The 13,245-nt window shown below is 38.8% G+C and overlaps 1 protein-coding gene across 1 annotated transcript; it reads left to right on the top strand.

The window, feature by feature from the left end:
- Window positions 1–5,582: 5,582 nt before the first annotated feature.
- Window positions 5,583–12,299, top strand: LOC118797923 (CMRF35-like molecule 8). The gene is made up of 7 exons (XM_036557224.1): window positions 5,583–5,734; window positions 6,710–7,030; window positions 7,205–7,540; window positions 8,485–8,499; window positions 8,593–8,703; window positions 11,285–11,334; window positions 12,061–12,299. Exons 1-7 carry the CDS (start codon window positions 5,692–5,694, stop codon window positions 12,274–12,276), a joined length of 1,092 nt encoding a protein of 363 aa, XP_036413117.1. The 5' UTR covers window positions 5,583–5,691; the 3' UTR covers window positions 12,277–12,299.
- The last annotated feature ends 946 nt before the right edge of the window (window positions 12,300–13,245 follow it).

Genomic DNA, 13,245 nt, shown 5'->3' with positions numbered 1-13,245 from the left:
GTTATACTGTTGCAGTATTTATTACTTTCTCAAACCTTTCTCAGTCCCAGCCATTTGTCTCACCAAATTTATCTCAACTGAGACCAACTACTGTTTTTTAAAAATACTTTCTTTTGTCACCACATAAGCTACTCAAAACCAAATCATTGCATCAATTTGGATTTGATTTAGACAATTCATTATATAGCTTAATGTAACTTAATCTATGTAATTACTTATGTAATTATAAAATTTCATTTAAACAGTACAGGAAAATAAATTAATAACTCTGCAATTCCAAACATTAATTCTGATTCTCACTTTTAAACAATTTGAAAAGACCAAGAAATGGCAGTAGACTGGAAGTAGTTATAGACTTGACTTGGTCTTAGCCCCTTTTGACTTGATCAAGACTATTCATGGTCTTGGACTTATTTTGGACTCCACCATTTGTTGGTGACCTTTGTTGTCAAGGTGGCCCATGTTAATCATGCCATGTCAACTAGCTCTTCCAAAGACCTTCCATCATTTGCTGTTTTGTTGATTGGTGTGGCAACTAGTATCCAGCTCCACACTCTCCCACCAACATCCTGACGTATAGCTGGATTGAAATCCTGAGAATAGAATACATTGATTACATGGTCATCAATTCATTTACTGACCAGTAGGGGTGGGAATCTCTAGGCACCTCACGATTCGATTCGATTACGATTCTGAGGGCTGCGATGCGATTATAAAATGATTATCCATGCATCTCGATGCATCTTTTTTTTATATACAGGATTTCTATTTTCTCACTGTGTGAGGACTTGGTAATGTTAAAGCAAAGTATTTGTTATGATCCATAATGAATTTACTTCCAATATCTTTTATTAATAAATGAAATGGAAGTGATGTGGCAAGTGAACTAGAAGGCTCTCATTCAGTGCTCTGCTTTGGAGCACATGAGAGGCTGCTGCCACTCATCTGCGATAAAATGCACAGTTATAGTGAAATAAGATCCAGTAGCAATGGATGACCAAGCAGCGTTTTTACTGACTTTATAACTTTGGGTTTGGTCTCGTTGTAGAGACGGGGGGGTCGCTGTGTCAGTAAAATATCTTCGAGATGGGACGTGTGCAACATAGAGCGAAAGCCCTGTTTTGCAACGACTGAGAATTGGCGTGCAGACTGCAGGTCACATAGCAACGATGCGTTATTCGCATTTATAATCACTGCAGTTGGTTTCCTGGTATGTTAAATCTGCAATGAGAGACTGTCAAACACTAAAAAGTTGTGAAGATGAAGTCGCTTCTCTTTCGAATTTTCCCATTAAATGGTGTCGCATTTACATTCTGCACCTCAGGCAGAATTTAAGCTGGAACGGGAAAATTTGAACGAGAAGCTGGCGAATGAGAAGCGACTTCAGCCTCGTAAAACAGTTGACCATTGAGAGACATTTTACAATAAGCTGCTCTACTTTTGAGGAAAAGTTTCCTGAGGGAAAGGGTAGGAAAACGGCTATATTTAAAGCTTAAATCAGAGCAAAGTAAATCTGCGCTCTCATTTATATTGTTTAGTCTATACTAGGACATTATCACATACTGAGACACACTGGATATTAAATGTTGTGGCTCCCAAGTGGTTTGATTTTTGATGAAAGGACAAAATGTCTCTTCTTTTGTTTTGTGACTCCTGACCTGAACTGGCTTTTAATGCAGAGGGAGCCGGCCGGATTTCTCACTCATCCGGTTGTGTTTTTGTTATGTGCCACCACAGACTGTCCGGGCGCTGCACTTCCACACTTCCAGGTTCTGCCTTTTGCATTCTGTCAACATTATGTTATAAATGAAATATTTAGAAAATCGATTTTTGATCTGTAAATCGATTCAGAATTGTTCACGTTCGCATCGCGATGCATCTAAAAATCGATTTTCTCTCGCACCCCTACTGACCAGTAATGCTCTTTAGGTGGGATGTTGCCTTCTTGAGATAGACCACTCTTATCAGTGTAGAAAAGCTGTTTTATGTTTAGTGCTAAGAGGCAGCACTGAAGCATTCGCTTGCAAATAATGAATGTCTTGCCTTTCTGTGCTTCTATTATTTTGGCAGCTGTGTGTATCTATTCTACAGTACAACTACCCAAAGATGAAGGCCCTACTTACGCTACTGTGAGCTTCCAGAAGAATCCAGACTCTCCTAGTAATAGCACAGTCACTTTCATTAAAGAGGACGCTGCTACTGAGTATGCCACAGTTAAGCACCTCTCAGGACCAGAATGACCTGCTGATTCCTGCTAGACTCATTACTGTACAGTGCAAATCTGCAGACTCAGGATGGGACACAATGCGCAAGGTCAGAGAAGGTGGATTTTGTGAGGAATGAGACTGGACCCCAACCTAGGATGTGACGATTGGAATTTATTTGGAATTATGTCTATCTAGAGCTTAATGAAGTGGATCCACTGATGCACTGAAACACTCTCTTACCTATGCTAGCCTGGCTTTTATACATTTTAAATGGTCAGCTGGATTGCAGGGCTTGCTAAACAGCCATGTTTTTCAATGCAAACATACACTGTTATAAAAGAGTAGTAAATTACTACCAGTGATGCATTAATAAATTAGTATATGCACCTGTACACGGGCCTGTACACATTGTGTGTAGATTTGAAGTGGATATATGCATTATACTGCTAAAGCTACCTTTTATTGCACTAAATCTACTTATTATTTACCTCTAGCTTACAGAAAAAAATAAAGACAATGAATTTTTTTGTAATTACAATGCTTGTCGTTGCTTTTTTCATTTCCTGTTTGGTATAAACATGGTTATACCTGCCAAATTCAGTCAAACTCAGCTCCCCTCAAAGATAGTTAGGATATAAAGGAATGCTTTAGTAGTTGGTATAGAATATTATATAGACGTTTTATAACTGCACATTCATTGGATCTTGTAACATCAACCAGCTGATGTTGATTAGTTGTCTGGGTGTTTTGAGAGACTTTACTGTAATATACTGTACTGAACCGTCTAAAATATCTCTACATGGATAGGAGCCCAGGACAAATGACCAGTAGTCTGAGTGGGTAATGCATCCTTGATTACCATCATTTATAACAACTGCAAAATTACATTAACTCACAACTGATACTATACTTATCCTCCTGGGTTGCAGAAGCCTATCTCAGCGGTCATTGGGTGGAAGGCAGGAAACATCCCGGACATGCTGGCAGTCATAGGGCCTACAAACAACAGACAACAGCAAAAAAACAACACAAGTCCCTTCGTTGGAGGGTGCATGCTACCATGAGCCTTTGCTTGTGGCCATCTGCCTAGCCACACCTCCAGAATCTTAGGCACCAGTGCCATCCAGTAGCAGAACACTACAATATGATACAACCCAAAGACGTGTTGCATTATTATTCCACCTATATTAGAATAATACCTGCATTATCATTCTAGCAGGACTAGCGGGACTCTTTATGTAGGTGTTTCTTCAATGGCTGAATGCATTCTTTGCAAACCACACGTGTACAGCTGGAGACAGTCTGCTAGTTCAGCCTGGATTTGATTGGTGAATAAGATCAATAAAATGCAGATTAAAAAAGACACTTAGTCTCTCAGACAGTTAACTTTCTCATCAACTACAACGTCTTGGGTATGACGTTTAAAGCTCTTAATGGCCTAGCTCTGGCACTTCTTACTGAGCTTCTGGAGCATTATAGCTCACCTAGACCACTTCACTCAGCTGAGGCAGGTTTACAGCACAAACTGAGGATCACTTACAGCTCAGTTGGTGGAACATCATTTTATTAAATAGCTCCTAAACTCTGTAATTCCAGAGAACATTACAAGCGCAAGTTCACTACATCCATACTAAAACATATTTGCTTGGTGTAGCCTTGGCCTAGTGTTCTAAGGCTCATTTTTTCTGTCAGACACGATGGCAGAATTTCTTTTACAGGGTGCTATAGGGGTGCCGAAACATCTGTAGGGGGTGCTGTGGCTGTTGTGGTGGTAAATTTGAACTTAATCAAACTGAATTTGGCCTTAAATCAAATGCTGAAAGGTGGTATATATATTGCCGACACCTGTTCCACTGAGTGTTAGAACTAGACTGCAAACTTTTAGTGGAAAGCTAACAAGCTGCACATGCCTATTAAATGGACAAACTTTGTGAAGTGATTTGGTCGAAATGAAACATTGACCCACTCTTTAAACGGCTACGGTTTTTCGCAGTTTTTCAACAGTGTGATGGAGTTTGCCTTGTGTGATGATACATTTACATAGCCTTTTTAGTTTGCATGATATATTTTTCCAAAAAGAGAAAAATGCAAGTCTGGAGATCATGCTGACAGCAGCACTGTCGTTATTCTGTCCTCACAGTGTTGCAGTGGTCATCATCATAATCATCATCGTCGTTAACCGCTTAGTCCAGCTAGGGTCGCGGTGCAGTGGTCATTGTAGGTGTCTATTAACACACGTGTGGAGGGTGAACCAGTACTTTTGGATATCAGTACAGCTGGTATCACTCTCTTTACCATTGCTGTTCCAAACTTTTCATTGTCATTGTCTTGAGAAAGGAATAAGAAAGCCATGCAACTTTAAATGACTTTAAGTGCAAGTAGGAGTGCTGAACATTTTTAAGGGGTACTTCAGCAAAAAATTTAGAATTTCTTCAAGGCAAAGGAAAAAGCATTGCTGTTGGTCTTCTGTCATCGTACGCCTAAACGAGAGTGAACATGAAGCATGTGATGGCAAAAGGAGACAAAGCATTCTACTTTTTAGTGAAGATTTGCACATTTTTTGTAATATATCTTCACTATCCTAAAACACAAAAACATGTATTTTCATTATTTTCAATTTTTACTTTTTCTGCATCATTTGAGCACAGCTGCCTTTCTTTTATGGTGAATTGATTTATAGAAATACTCCACAATCACTTGGAATAAAATATACATTAATTTACGTACATTGCATCTAAAAAATGTGCTGGACCCAGTCTGGTGAGCCTTGGAGCCACCTAACAGATGAGCTTAGTTTCACTGAAAGGCAATTTCTGTGGTTCAGAATGTACTGACATCTTTATCACAGCAGGGGGAGCTGTTTATCTCAGAGATCAGTTTGTAAACCTGAATCATTACTGGTCACTTTTCTTAAACTTCAATCATGTATTATTATCATCACAGGTTGCAGGATTAGCACTGCATTGTGCAAATCAATACAAGGTGCTTTCAACACACATACACACACAGACACACACACAAACACACACACACACACACACACATACACAAAAACACACACACACGATTGTAGTTGTATATTTTCTCCAAAAGAGATCATGTGAGAGTGTAAACAGCATCAACATGTCGTGAGAATAGTTTTGTTTATAATGTTGTTCACACCATTTGCAGTGGAAGGTGCAAAATGTCCTGTACGAGTTCATAGCCCGAAAAAAGAAGACAGGTCACTAACGCAACAGGAAAATGTGGTCAAAACAAGGCTTCCCAAATGATAACTCAACTTCTGTGATTCATAAAGTCATGCGGGTGGGGGGTGGGGGGTGTTAAGCATAACGGAAAGGCAAGAGGAAGGAGGTGGTGCTGCCATTTAGCAACAGTTAGAGAGACAACAGACTAAGTTTCGCGCTCTTAGAACCACTGAACGGCATCATCAGCGAGTGCAGAGAGCAAACGGACAGGATCAGATAAACACAGTGACTCGGTAATGAAGGTCCTGCTCCTCATCCTCACTCTCTACCTCGTCTCAGGTCAGATACTCTACTGATCTACTACATTCTTTCTTTATTATAAGTATGACATCGCTTCATTTGGTCCTTTAGATTTAAAGGTCTAGTCGTAGTCATAGCAGTAACTGAACAATGTACTAGATAATAAGCCTTAAAGTTAAAAATGATAATGATAATAATGAGCCTAGAGATGTTAAGGCCTTTAAGCCCTGAGGGCCTGTACATGAGCCCAACCTTCAGCTCTTCTTATAAGTGCTTTCATAACAGATTAGCTAGTAGTAGTTGCTGATTTATTCATAGTAGTTATAGTACACTCTTAAAAAAGATGGTTCTTCAAGGGTTCTTTAGTAAAGAAAAGGGTTCCATATATGAACACTTAAAGAACCCACTGCATGATTAAATGGTTCTTTGCATGGTGAAATCGTTCTTCAGATTGATGGGGAATGTGCTGTAGATGGTTCTATAGAGAACCTTTTTGAAAAGGGTTCTATATAGCACCAAAAAGGGCTCTGCTATTGTCATGATGTGAAGCCTGTAACAATAGAAGAGCCCCTTTTTGGTGCTATATTGAACCATTTTCAAAAAGGTTCTCTATAGAACTATCTACAGCACATTCTCCATCCATCTAAAGAACACTTTTGGATGCTATATAGAACCATACTCAAAAAGGTTCCATATAGAATCATGTACAGCATATTCTCCATTAATCTGAAGAACCATTACACCATGTGAAAAACCCTTCAGTCATGCAATGGGTTCTTTGAGTGTTCATGGTTCTATATAGAACCATTTTCTTGTCTAAAGTACCAAAAAGAACCATATTTTAAAGTGTAGTATGGTAGTGCAGCAGTAACATAGTAATAACAAGTCTTAGGATTAATAACTGGATAATAAAGCTAGATCAAGGACTTAAGATAGTTTGAATGTTTAATGAATGACATGATGCCCATGCTGTAGGTCACAAGACTAAAAGAGGAACTCCTTTATGATTGACAGGTCCAGTGGGCTGTGTTGAAGTGACTGGGTACACAGGAGGAAGTGTCCTCATCAACTGCATATATGATTACATGAAATACAAGAATCACACAAAGTATTTCTGCAAGTTAAACCAAAAAAAAGAATGCACTGACCAGATTCTTTTAAAGACACAGAACATAGGAGCTCATGATGGAAGATTCTTCTTAATGGATGAAACTCAGCCTGGAATGTTTAGTGTGCTCATTAAAAACGTAAGTCAGCAGGATGGTGGGACCTACAGGTGTGGAGTGGAAGACAAAACAGCAAAGCCTACAGACGTAACACTGCAAGTGAAAGAAGGTAAGAGATTCCAATTTGCATTTTAGTGACATTCAGTGATGGCCCGGAAATTATTTAGCAAAAGCTGCGTAGCATAAAGAACACTGTGAGATGGTCAAGGTCTCTGGGTCATGAAGAATGGACTGTATCTTTTCACTGCAAAACACTAACTGGATAATTTGGTTTTATTGGCAGATCCTTGTTGTGGAAAGACACTCACACAGGAAACTCATCCAGGAGAGACTGTTAGCTTTACCTGTAAATATCCACAGGAGTCTAAATATCTCTACAAGTACTTGTACAAAGTGACAGATCACAGCTATCATGTGGTCATATTTGCTCTTGGACTATTGGTACAAAATGGGACGTTTTCTCTTTTTGACCATCCACAAGAAAACCTCTTCAACGTGAGCATCAGTAACGTGACTGAAGAGGATGGAGGAGTTTACCTGTGTGGAGTTCAGGGACAAAAGGATGGAGATCTGAAACCTTACTACTCCCTCTTCAATGAAATACAGCTTCATGTTACTCGTGAGAACCTATTCATTTTAATTGCAGTGCAGTTCTATGTAAATTTCATATAACATACACATTTGTATGCAAAAGTTTGGGCTCCACGGGCTCCATCAAATCATTTTTAAAATGTTAATGCATGGTTACTTTACATATGATGAACTTTCAAAATAGAAAAAATAATATAGTAATTGTAGTGGAAAAGTTTGGACATCCTTCAAGTTGTCTCACAACTTTAGACCTCATTAGGACTGGTCCTCATTAGAACATTAGTACTTTAGCTGATGACTAATCCAAGTAAATACATTCTCTAGCTTTGAGATTGTGTGGCAGACTGTAGAATTGTTCTGGAAGCAAATACGACACAGTGTAGAAACTAAAACTGAAAAGAGGCTGGCTTCTACAACAGGATAAAGATACAAAACACACCTTAAAATCCACAGTTCCCTGACTTGAACATCACTGAAAATCTGTGGGTAGATCTTAAACATGCTGTGCATGCAAGACAGCAAAAGAGCAGAACTAGACCCGTTCTGCAAGGAAGAGTGGGTAAAAATTCATAAAATAAGAATAAAAAGACTCCCAGCTGGCTACAAAATGTGTTTGCAATCTGTGGTATCTGCCAAAGGGAGTGTTTCTAAGTACTGACTTTAGGGTGTCCAAATGTTTACACATAACAAAGTTACTATTGTTTTTTTTTATTATTATTTTGTTTCTGTATTTTAAGTTAATATTAAGTAACTGTAATATTCTAAAATTAGTTTACTATTAGCAGAGGTTGTGTTTTCTTTGTTTCACTTTAAAAACAAACAAAATATGTAATTTGTCCCGGTTTCCCACATTTTGCATACAACTGTGCAAGGATGTGTTTGTTGCACCATATTGGTTTCTGAATTAGTTTTTTAACATTAATCCATGTGTTTTTATTTCATGTCACCTCCACTGACACTGCCATCAATTAGCATCTAGAGCACATGGTAAGAACTCAATTTATACATACATACCTGCACTATCTTCCATGTATTGTTTCGTCAGAGTCTCTCCAACTGTGTTTGTCTCTGTATCTCCAGCTTCCTCCATCAACATCATCATCATCATCATTGCGGGTGTCTGTGTGGCTCTACTGCTAATTGGAGGATCAGCACTGATCGTCTACAAACTGAGACATAAAAAGATACAAGGTGCTGTTCACATGCACACCCCTGTTTTTCAGGCCTTTCAGAGAAACTAATTCCAATGTTGCCATTACATGATGGCACTGCAAAAAAAAAGTCTTTCCAACCCTCATAGCATAATTTACATAAACAGCATCAGTGTGTGACCGATGGCAGGATGCAGTCATGTAAACGCTGCTATAGTGTTAGCATTACTGGTGTAGCAGTGGCATTTGGTCTTATGTACCATGCCAGTGGTTCTCAAACTGGTTCTCAGGGCTCTCCAGACAGTCCACTTATTTCTCAATCCCAGCTCGATATATAGGAATAGAACAAAAGCTGCTTTTCCACTGCTTGGTAGCAGCTCAGCTCAAGTCGACTTGCTTTTGGAACCAGCTACTTCGTTTTCCACTGCAGTTATAGTACCCCAATCACGAAACTGCTATTCAGAAGAGCCTGACAGCAGCAAGACAAGACTGCAGACTAAAAAAGGAGAGTTTGGGGAAAACTACATCAGAGTTCAGATGATGAGACGATTCTGGTTGCTCAAAAAAGGCAACGCAAGAGGCTGCACTAATCTGGTAGCTAATGTTAGCATATGTCTTTAGCAATTCTCTCGATCAATCAGTAATCTACAGCAATTTTACATAACCTTTTGGTATCAGCTGAGCTTGCTTGGAAACTTCCACAGAGATGATACCAGAGTATCCAGAGTACCAGGTACTAATTTTTGCCAAATGAAAAACCAAAGGCAAGTAGAGTTGAGTTGAGTCAAGTCGAACTGGTACCATGCAGTGGAAACCGCCTAAGTTGTGGACTGTCTGAGGGGTGCTGGAAGCTGATTTGAGAACATACAATCTTTAAACTGTGTTTTGAACCTGTGCAAATGTTTCTCAGTACATCAAACTGTGCAAAATTTGCGTTTTGTTTACACACCAGGATTCACCTATGTTCAGTGACCATTTACCGCCATAAAGAAGCTAACTTTTCTTAGCTTAGCTGTTTACATTACAGTTTACAATACAGTGCTTGTATTTGCAAGTAAACCACAATAAATGTCAGTGTAATCATTTGTATTATTTCACTAATGTGTGCTAAAAGAACACTCTGTTGCAACACTTAGCTCCAGTGTTAGTTTTAGTGTTAGATTTAGCATTGGCTAATCTGACAGGGTATCTTATGTCTCTAAAACCTTTAACTTAGTAGACATGAGGACCTGCTTCTTTATGATCCTGTGGCTAAAAAATTTTCCTGGTTAGGTTAATGTAAACATGGTTTCCAGAATCCTTTTTTCTATTAAAAGGCCAACATTCACAATTTATCATTTCTCAAACATGCATATCTGCACTGAACATCTTGTTAAACCACTTTATTTTTTGAATGTACTCCTCAGTGCACTTACAGATTTTCCTTGGTGCTTCTGAACTTCTCAATACTTTTGCATAGAGAATCCCATAGCGGCACTAGCAGATTTTGACACGTTATTTTTTCTGCTACTACAATAAAATTGAGAGTTGTCCAATAGATGCTACCAGGTAGCCCAGCTGAAGACAACAATAACTAAGGAAGGCAGGACTTGTCAGAATTTTGCAAATGGTCAGCTGTTAAATATTGGTTATTTCTGCACAAAATATGTCTCTGCCAATTATGAATGATTTGTAAATTATTTTTTATTATTTAAAAAAAAGCTCCAATATAAACTGCATGGTTATAATCCTGGAAAAAACTTGTCTATGCTGATTTTACTTGTCCTTCTCACAGCAGACAACCTAGTGAGCATGAGTGTGGGAAAGTGGACATCTCCATTAGGTTGCCGCTAATATAACTCTGAGAATCCTACAGTGGCACTTTTTCCCTCAGTTTTTGAGATATCAACACCGTTCCAACTCCAGATTGTCCAGTTTGATTGTGTTTCAGGCTTGTATACAGCTTTTTGATTGGATGCACAGATTCTGTGTAATGAAATTTTGCAGATTTTTTTGGAATAGAGGAATGAATAGAGTGAAAAATTGCATGACAATCTGCTGTACTTCTGCTTTAGTGGACAACACTGTTTCGCATATATTATCTCAGGGCAAGGCCCTAAGCATGAATTCAATGTTCCTCTGACCCGCACTCATCCGTTTGTCTTTTTTTCAGCCCTTGTTTCTCCCATAGACTCCCAGTCATTTTCCCCATCACACAAACTTTATTACTTCTTTGCCCAACAGCCACCAAACTACACGATCTCACTCAGGGCAGGTCCTCAAGCTCTAATCCACAGCCATACTGACTCGCACTGCTCTATGTGTAGTTTTTCCATCCCTGGTTCCTCCCATAGAGTCCCATTCGTTTTCAACAACACATAGCTAACACCTAGCAACTCCTTATGAATAACTAAACAAACACCCCATACACCATGGCAACTGCCTAGCAGCAATTTAGCATCCACATGGGATACCATAGTAACTGCCTAGCAACAACCTAGCAGGAAGTGGGAACTATTTAAGCTGCACAACGATTCTACACAATTCTAGTTAAAATTCGAGAATTGTTGGTAAAAATAATACTGATTCTTATCTACCCCTTGACAGATCACATGACATTTGTGTCTTATTGTGTCCCACAGATTCGGCGCCCTCTTCATCAAACAGAAGAAACACAGTAAATAGTGATGAGGTGAGTGAGTGTGTGCGTGTGAGTGAGAGAGAGAGAACAATTCTGAGCTATTTTTAGCCAGGTGATGCTACACACTTAAAAAAGATGGTTCTTCAAGTGTTCTTCAGTAAAGAAAACGGTTCTATACAGGACCATGAACACTCAAAGAACCCTTTTCATGCTTGAATGACTCTTTGCATCGTGACACGTTCTTCAGATTGATGTAGATTGTGCTGTAAATGGTTCTATATAGAACATTTTTCTAAAAGTTTCTATATAGTACCATCTTCAAAAAGGTTCTATAGAGAACCATCTACAGCACACCAAAAAGGGCCCTGCTATTGTTACAATGCAAGCTTGTACACTCTTAAAAAAGATGGTTTTTCAAAGGTTCTTCAGATTGATGGAAAATGTGCCTGAATGTGCTATAGATGGTTCTATGTAGAACCTTTTTGAAAATGGTTCTATATAGCACCCAAAAGGGTTCTTCTATTGTTACAAGCTTGACACCATAACAATAGAAGAACCCTTTTGGGTGTGAAAAAGTTCTATATAGAACCATCCAACAATCTGAAGTAACTATTTCACGATGCAAAAAACCCTTTAATCATGCAAAAAGTTCTTAGAGTGCTCATGGTTCTATACAGAACCTTTTTCTTTATTAAAGAACCCTTGAAGAACCATCATTTTAAGTGTATTCAGTGAAGAGCCTTTCAAGGCAAACTCTCTTTTTCTCCCTCTTCTAAGGTTCATCACACTCCCTATTATGAGGAGATTCCAGACACTCGGGCCTCCAGTACAGTTTATGCCACCACTCAGGATCCAGATCCTCACACTGCTGCTAACCAAAGTGCACACCCACCCACAGCCACCCCAGTCAAGGATACATACTCCATGGCACAACTGTCCCACCCTGCAGCCGAATCTTCTGCAGAGTATGCCACTGTGGACCTCTGTGCATAAGGAGACAAACTACATGATGGTATCTGGGCCTTTGCAAGCTTTTGGCTTTATTGCATCAGCATTCATGTGTATGTAGCCATATTATTTAACACTGTGCTCTGTCTCACTTCTCATGTTCTGTTTGTTGACAAGTTTTATTTTCGTAGTACTTATAGTTTCGGTTTGACCACGAGACCAGAGTGTGTCTGAACACACAGTTAGAGTAATGCTGTCCCACATGCATTGAGTTTCCTGTTAGAATGTCACATTTTGTTTTGTGACGGCCAAATCTGTTATAGAGGGGTCAAAACGTGCAGGAGAACCACTCACCTCTGTAAGTTTACTGAATAAAGTAAATTATTTGCCTAATTCTGAAACCTCCCTTATGTTATGCTTCTCTTTAGCAGTTTTATTTCCCTAAACCCACCTGCTGAGTAACATCACTATTATGTTTTCCCCATAAACCAGGTCCACTTTTGACATCTGTAACACAGACAGTCATCTGTTTTTACACAACCACTTTCTAACCTTTCATTATCCCTATCCTTTCATAATTTAACAGGCTGTTTTAGTCACTGTGCCTTTAGGACTGTTATATGTAAATGACCTCTGTTCTGATTGGCTGCCCTGTATTGTGCTTCATTCAGGAAGCAGACTGGGTTGAACCAGTTCAATGTGAGTGGGCGTGGCTAAACTGCTGTAGGCTAAATCAGCTGGTATAAATAAATCCTTTTTTAATGACATCACAAAAACAAAGAATTTTGGATGAGCTTTTAGGCAGATTAGTCTCCATATCATTGTGTTAAAACTTAAACAATGTTTTCATATTACAGCAAACTTTTTCTTTTAAAAAATTTAGGTTTTTCGACTTATAGGCCCTTTAAATTAAATTTCAGAAAAAATACCTTGACATCTATGACTATTAATTTACCTATAATAGATCAGCTCTGATGTAAAATGCATGATTTCAAAGCAGAAGGTTTATCACAT

This window comes from Colossoma macropomum, unplaced genomic scaffold (assembly GCF_904425465.1).
Source record: "Colossoma macropomum unplaced genomic scaffold, Colossoma_macropomum, whole genome shotgun sequence".
NCBI lineage: Eukaryota > Metazoa > Chordata > Actinopteri > Characiformes > Serrasalmidae > Colossoma > Colossoma macropomum.
The sequence above is the reverse complement of the archived record's forward strand: the minus strand, read 5'-3'. Positions and strand labels throughout refer to the sequence as shown.

Bases quoted from the DNA above. Each gene is read 5' to 3' on its own strand.
- LOC118797923 (XM_036557224.1), top strand. From the start codon at position 5,692: ATGAAGGTCCTGCTCCTCATCCTCACTCTCTACCTCGTCTCAG. The intron at 5,735-6,709 runs GTCAGATACTCT...TATGATTGACAG, and splicing joins CACTCTCTACCTCGTCTCAG to GTCCAGTGGGCTGTGTTGAA. The intron at 7,031-7,204 runs GTAAGAGATTCC...TTTTATTGGCAG, and splicing joins AACACTGCAAGTGAAAGAAG to ATCCTTGTTGTGGAAAGACA.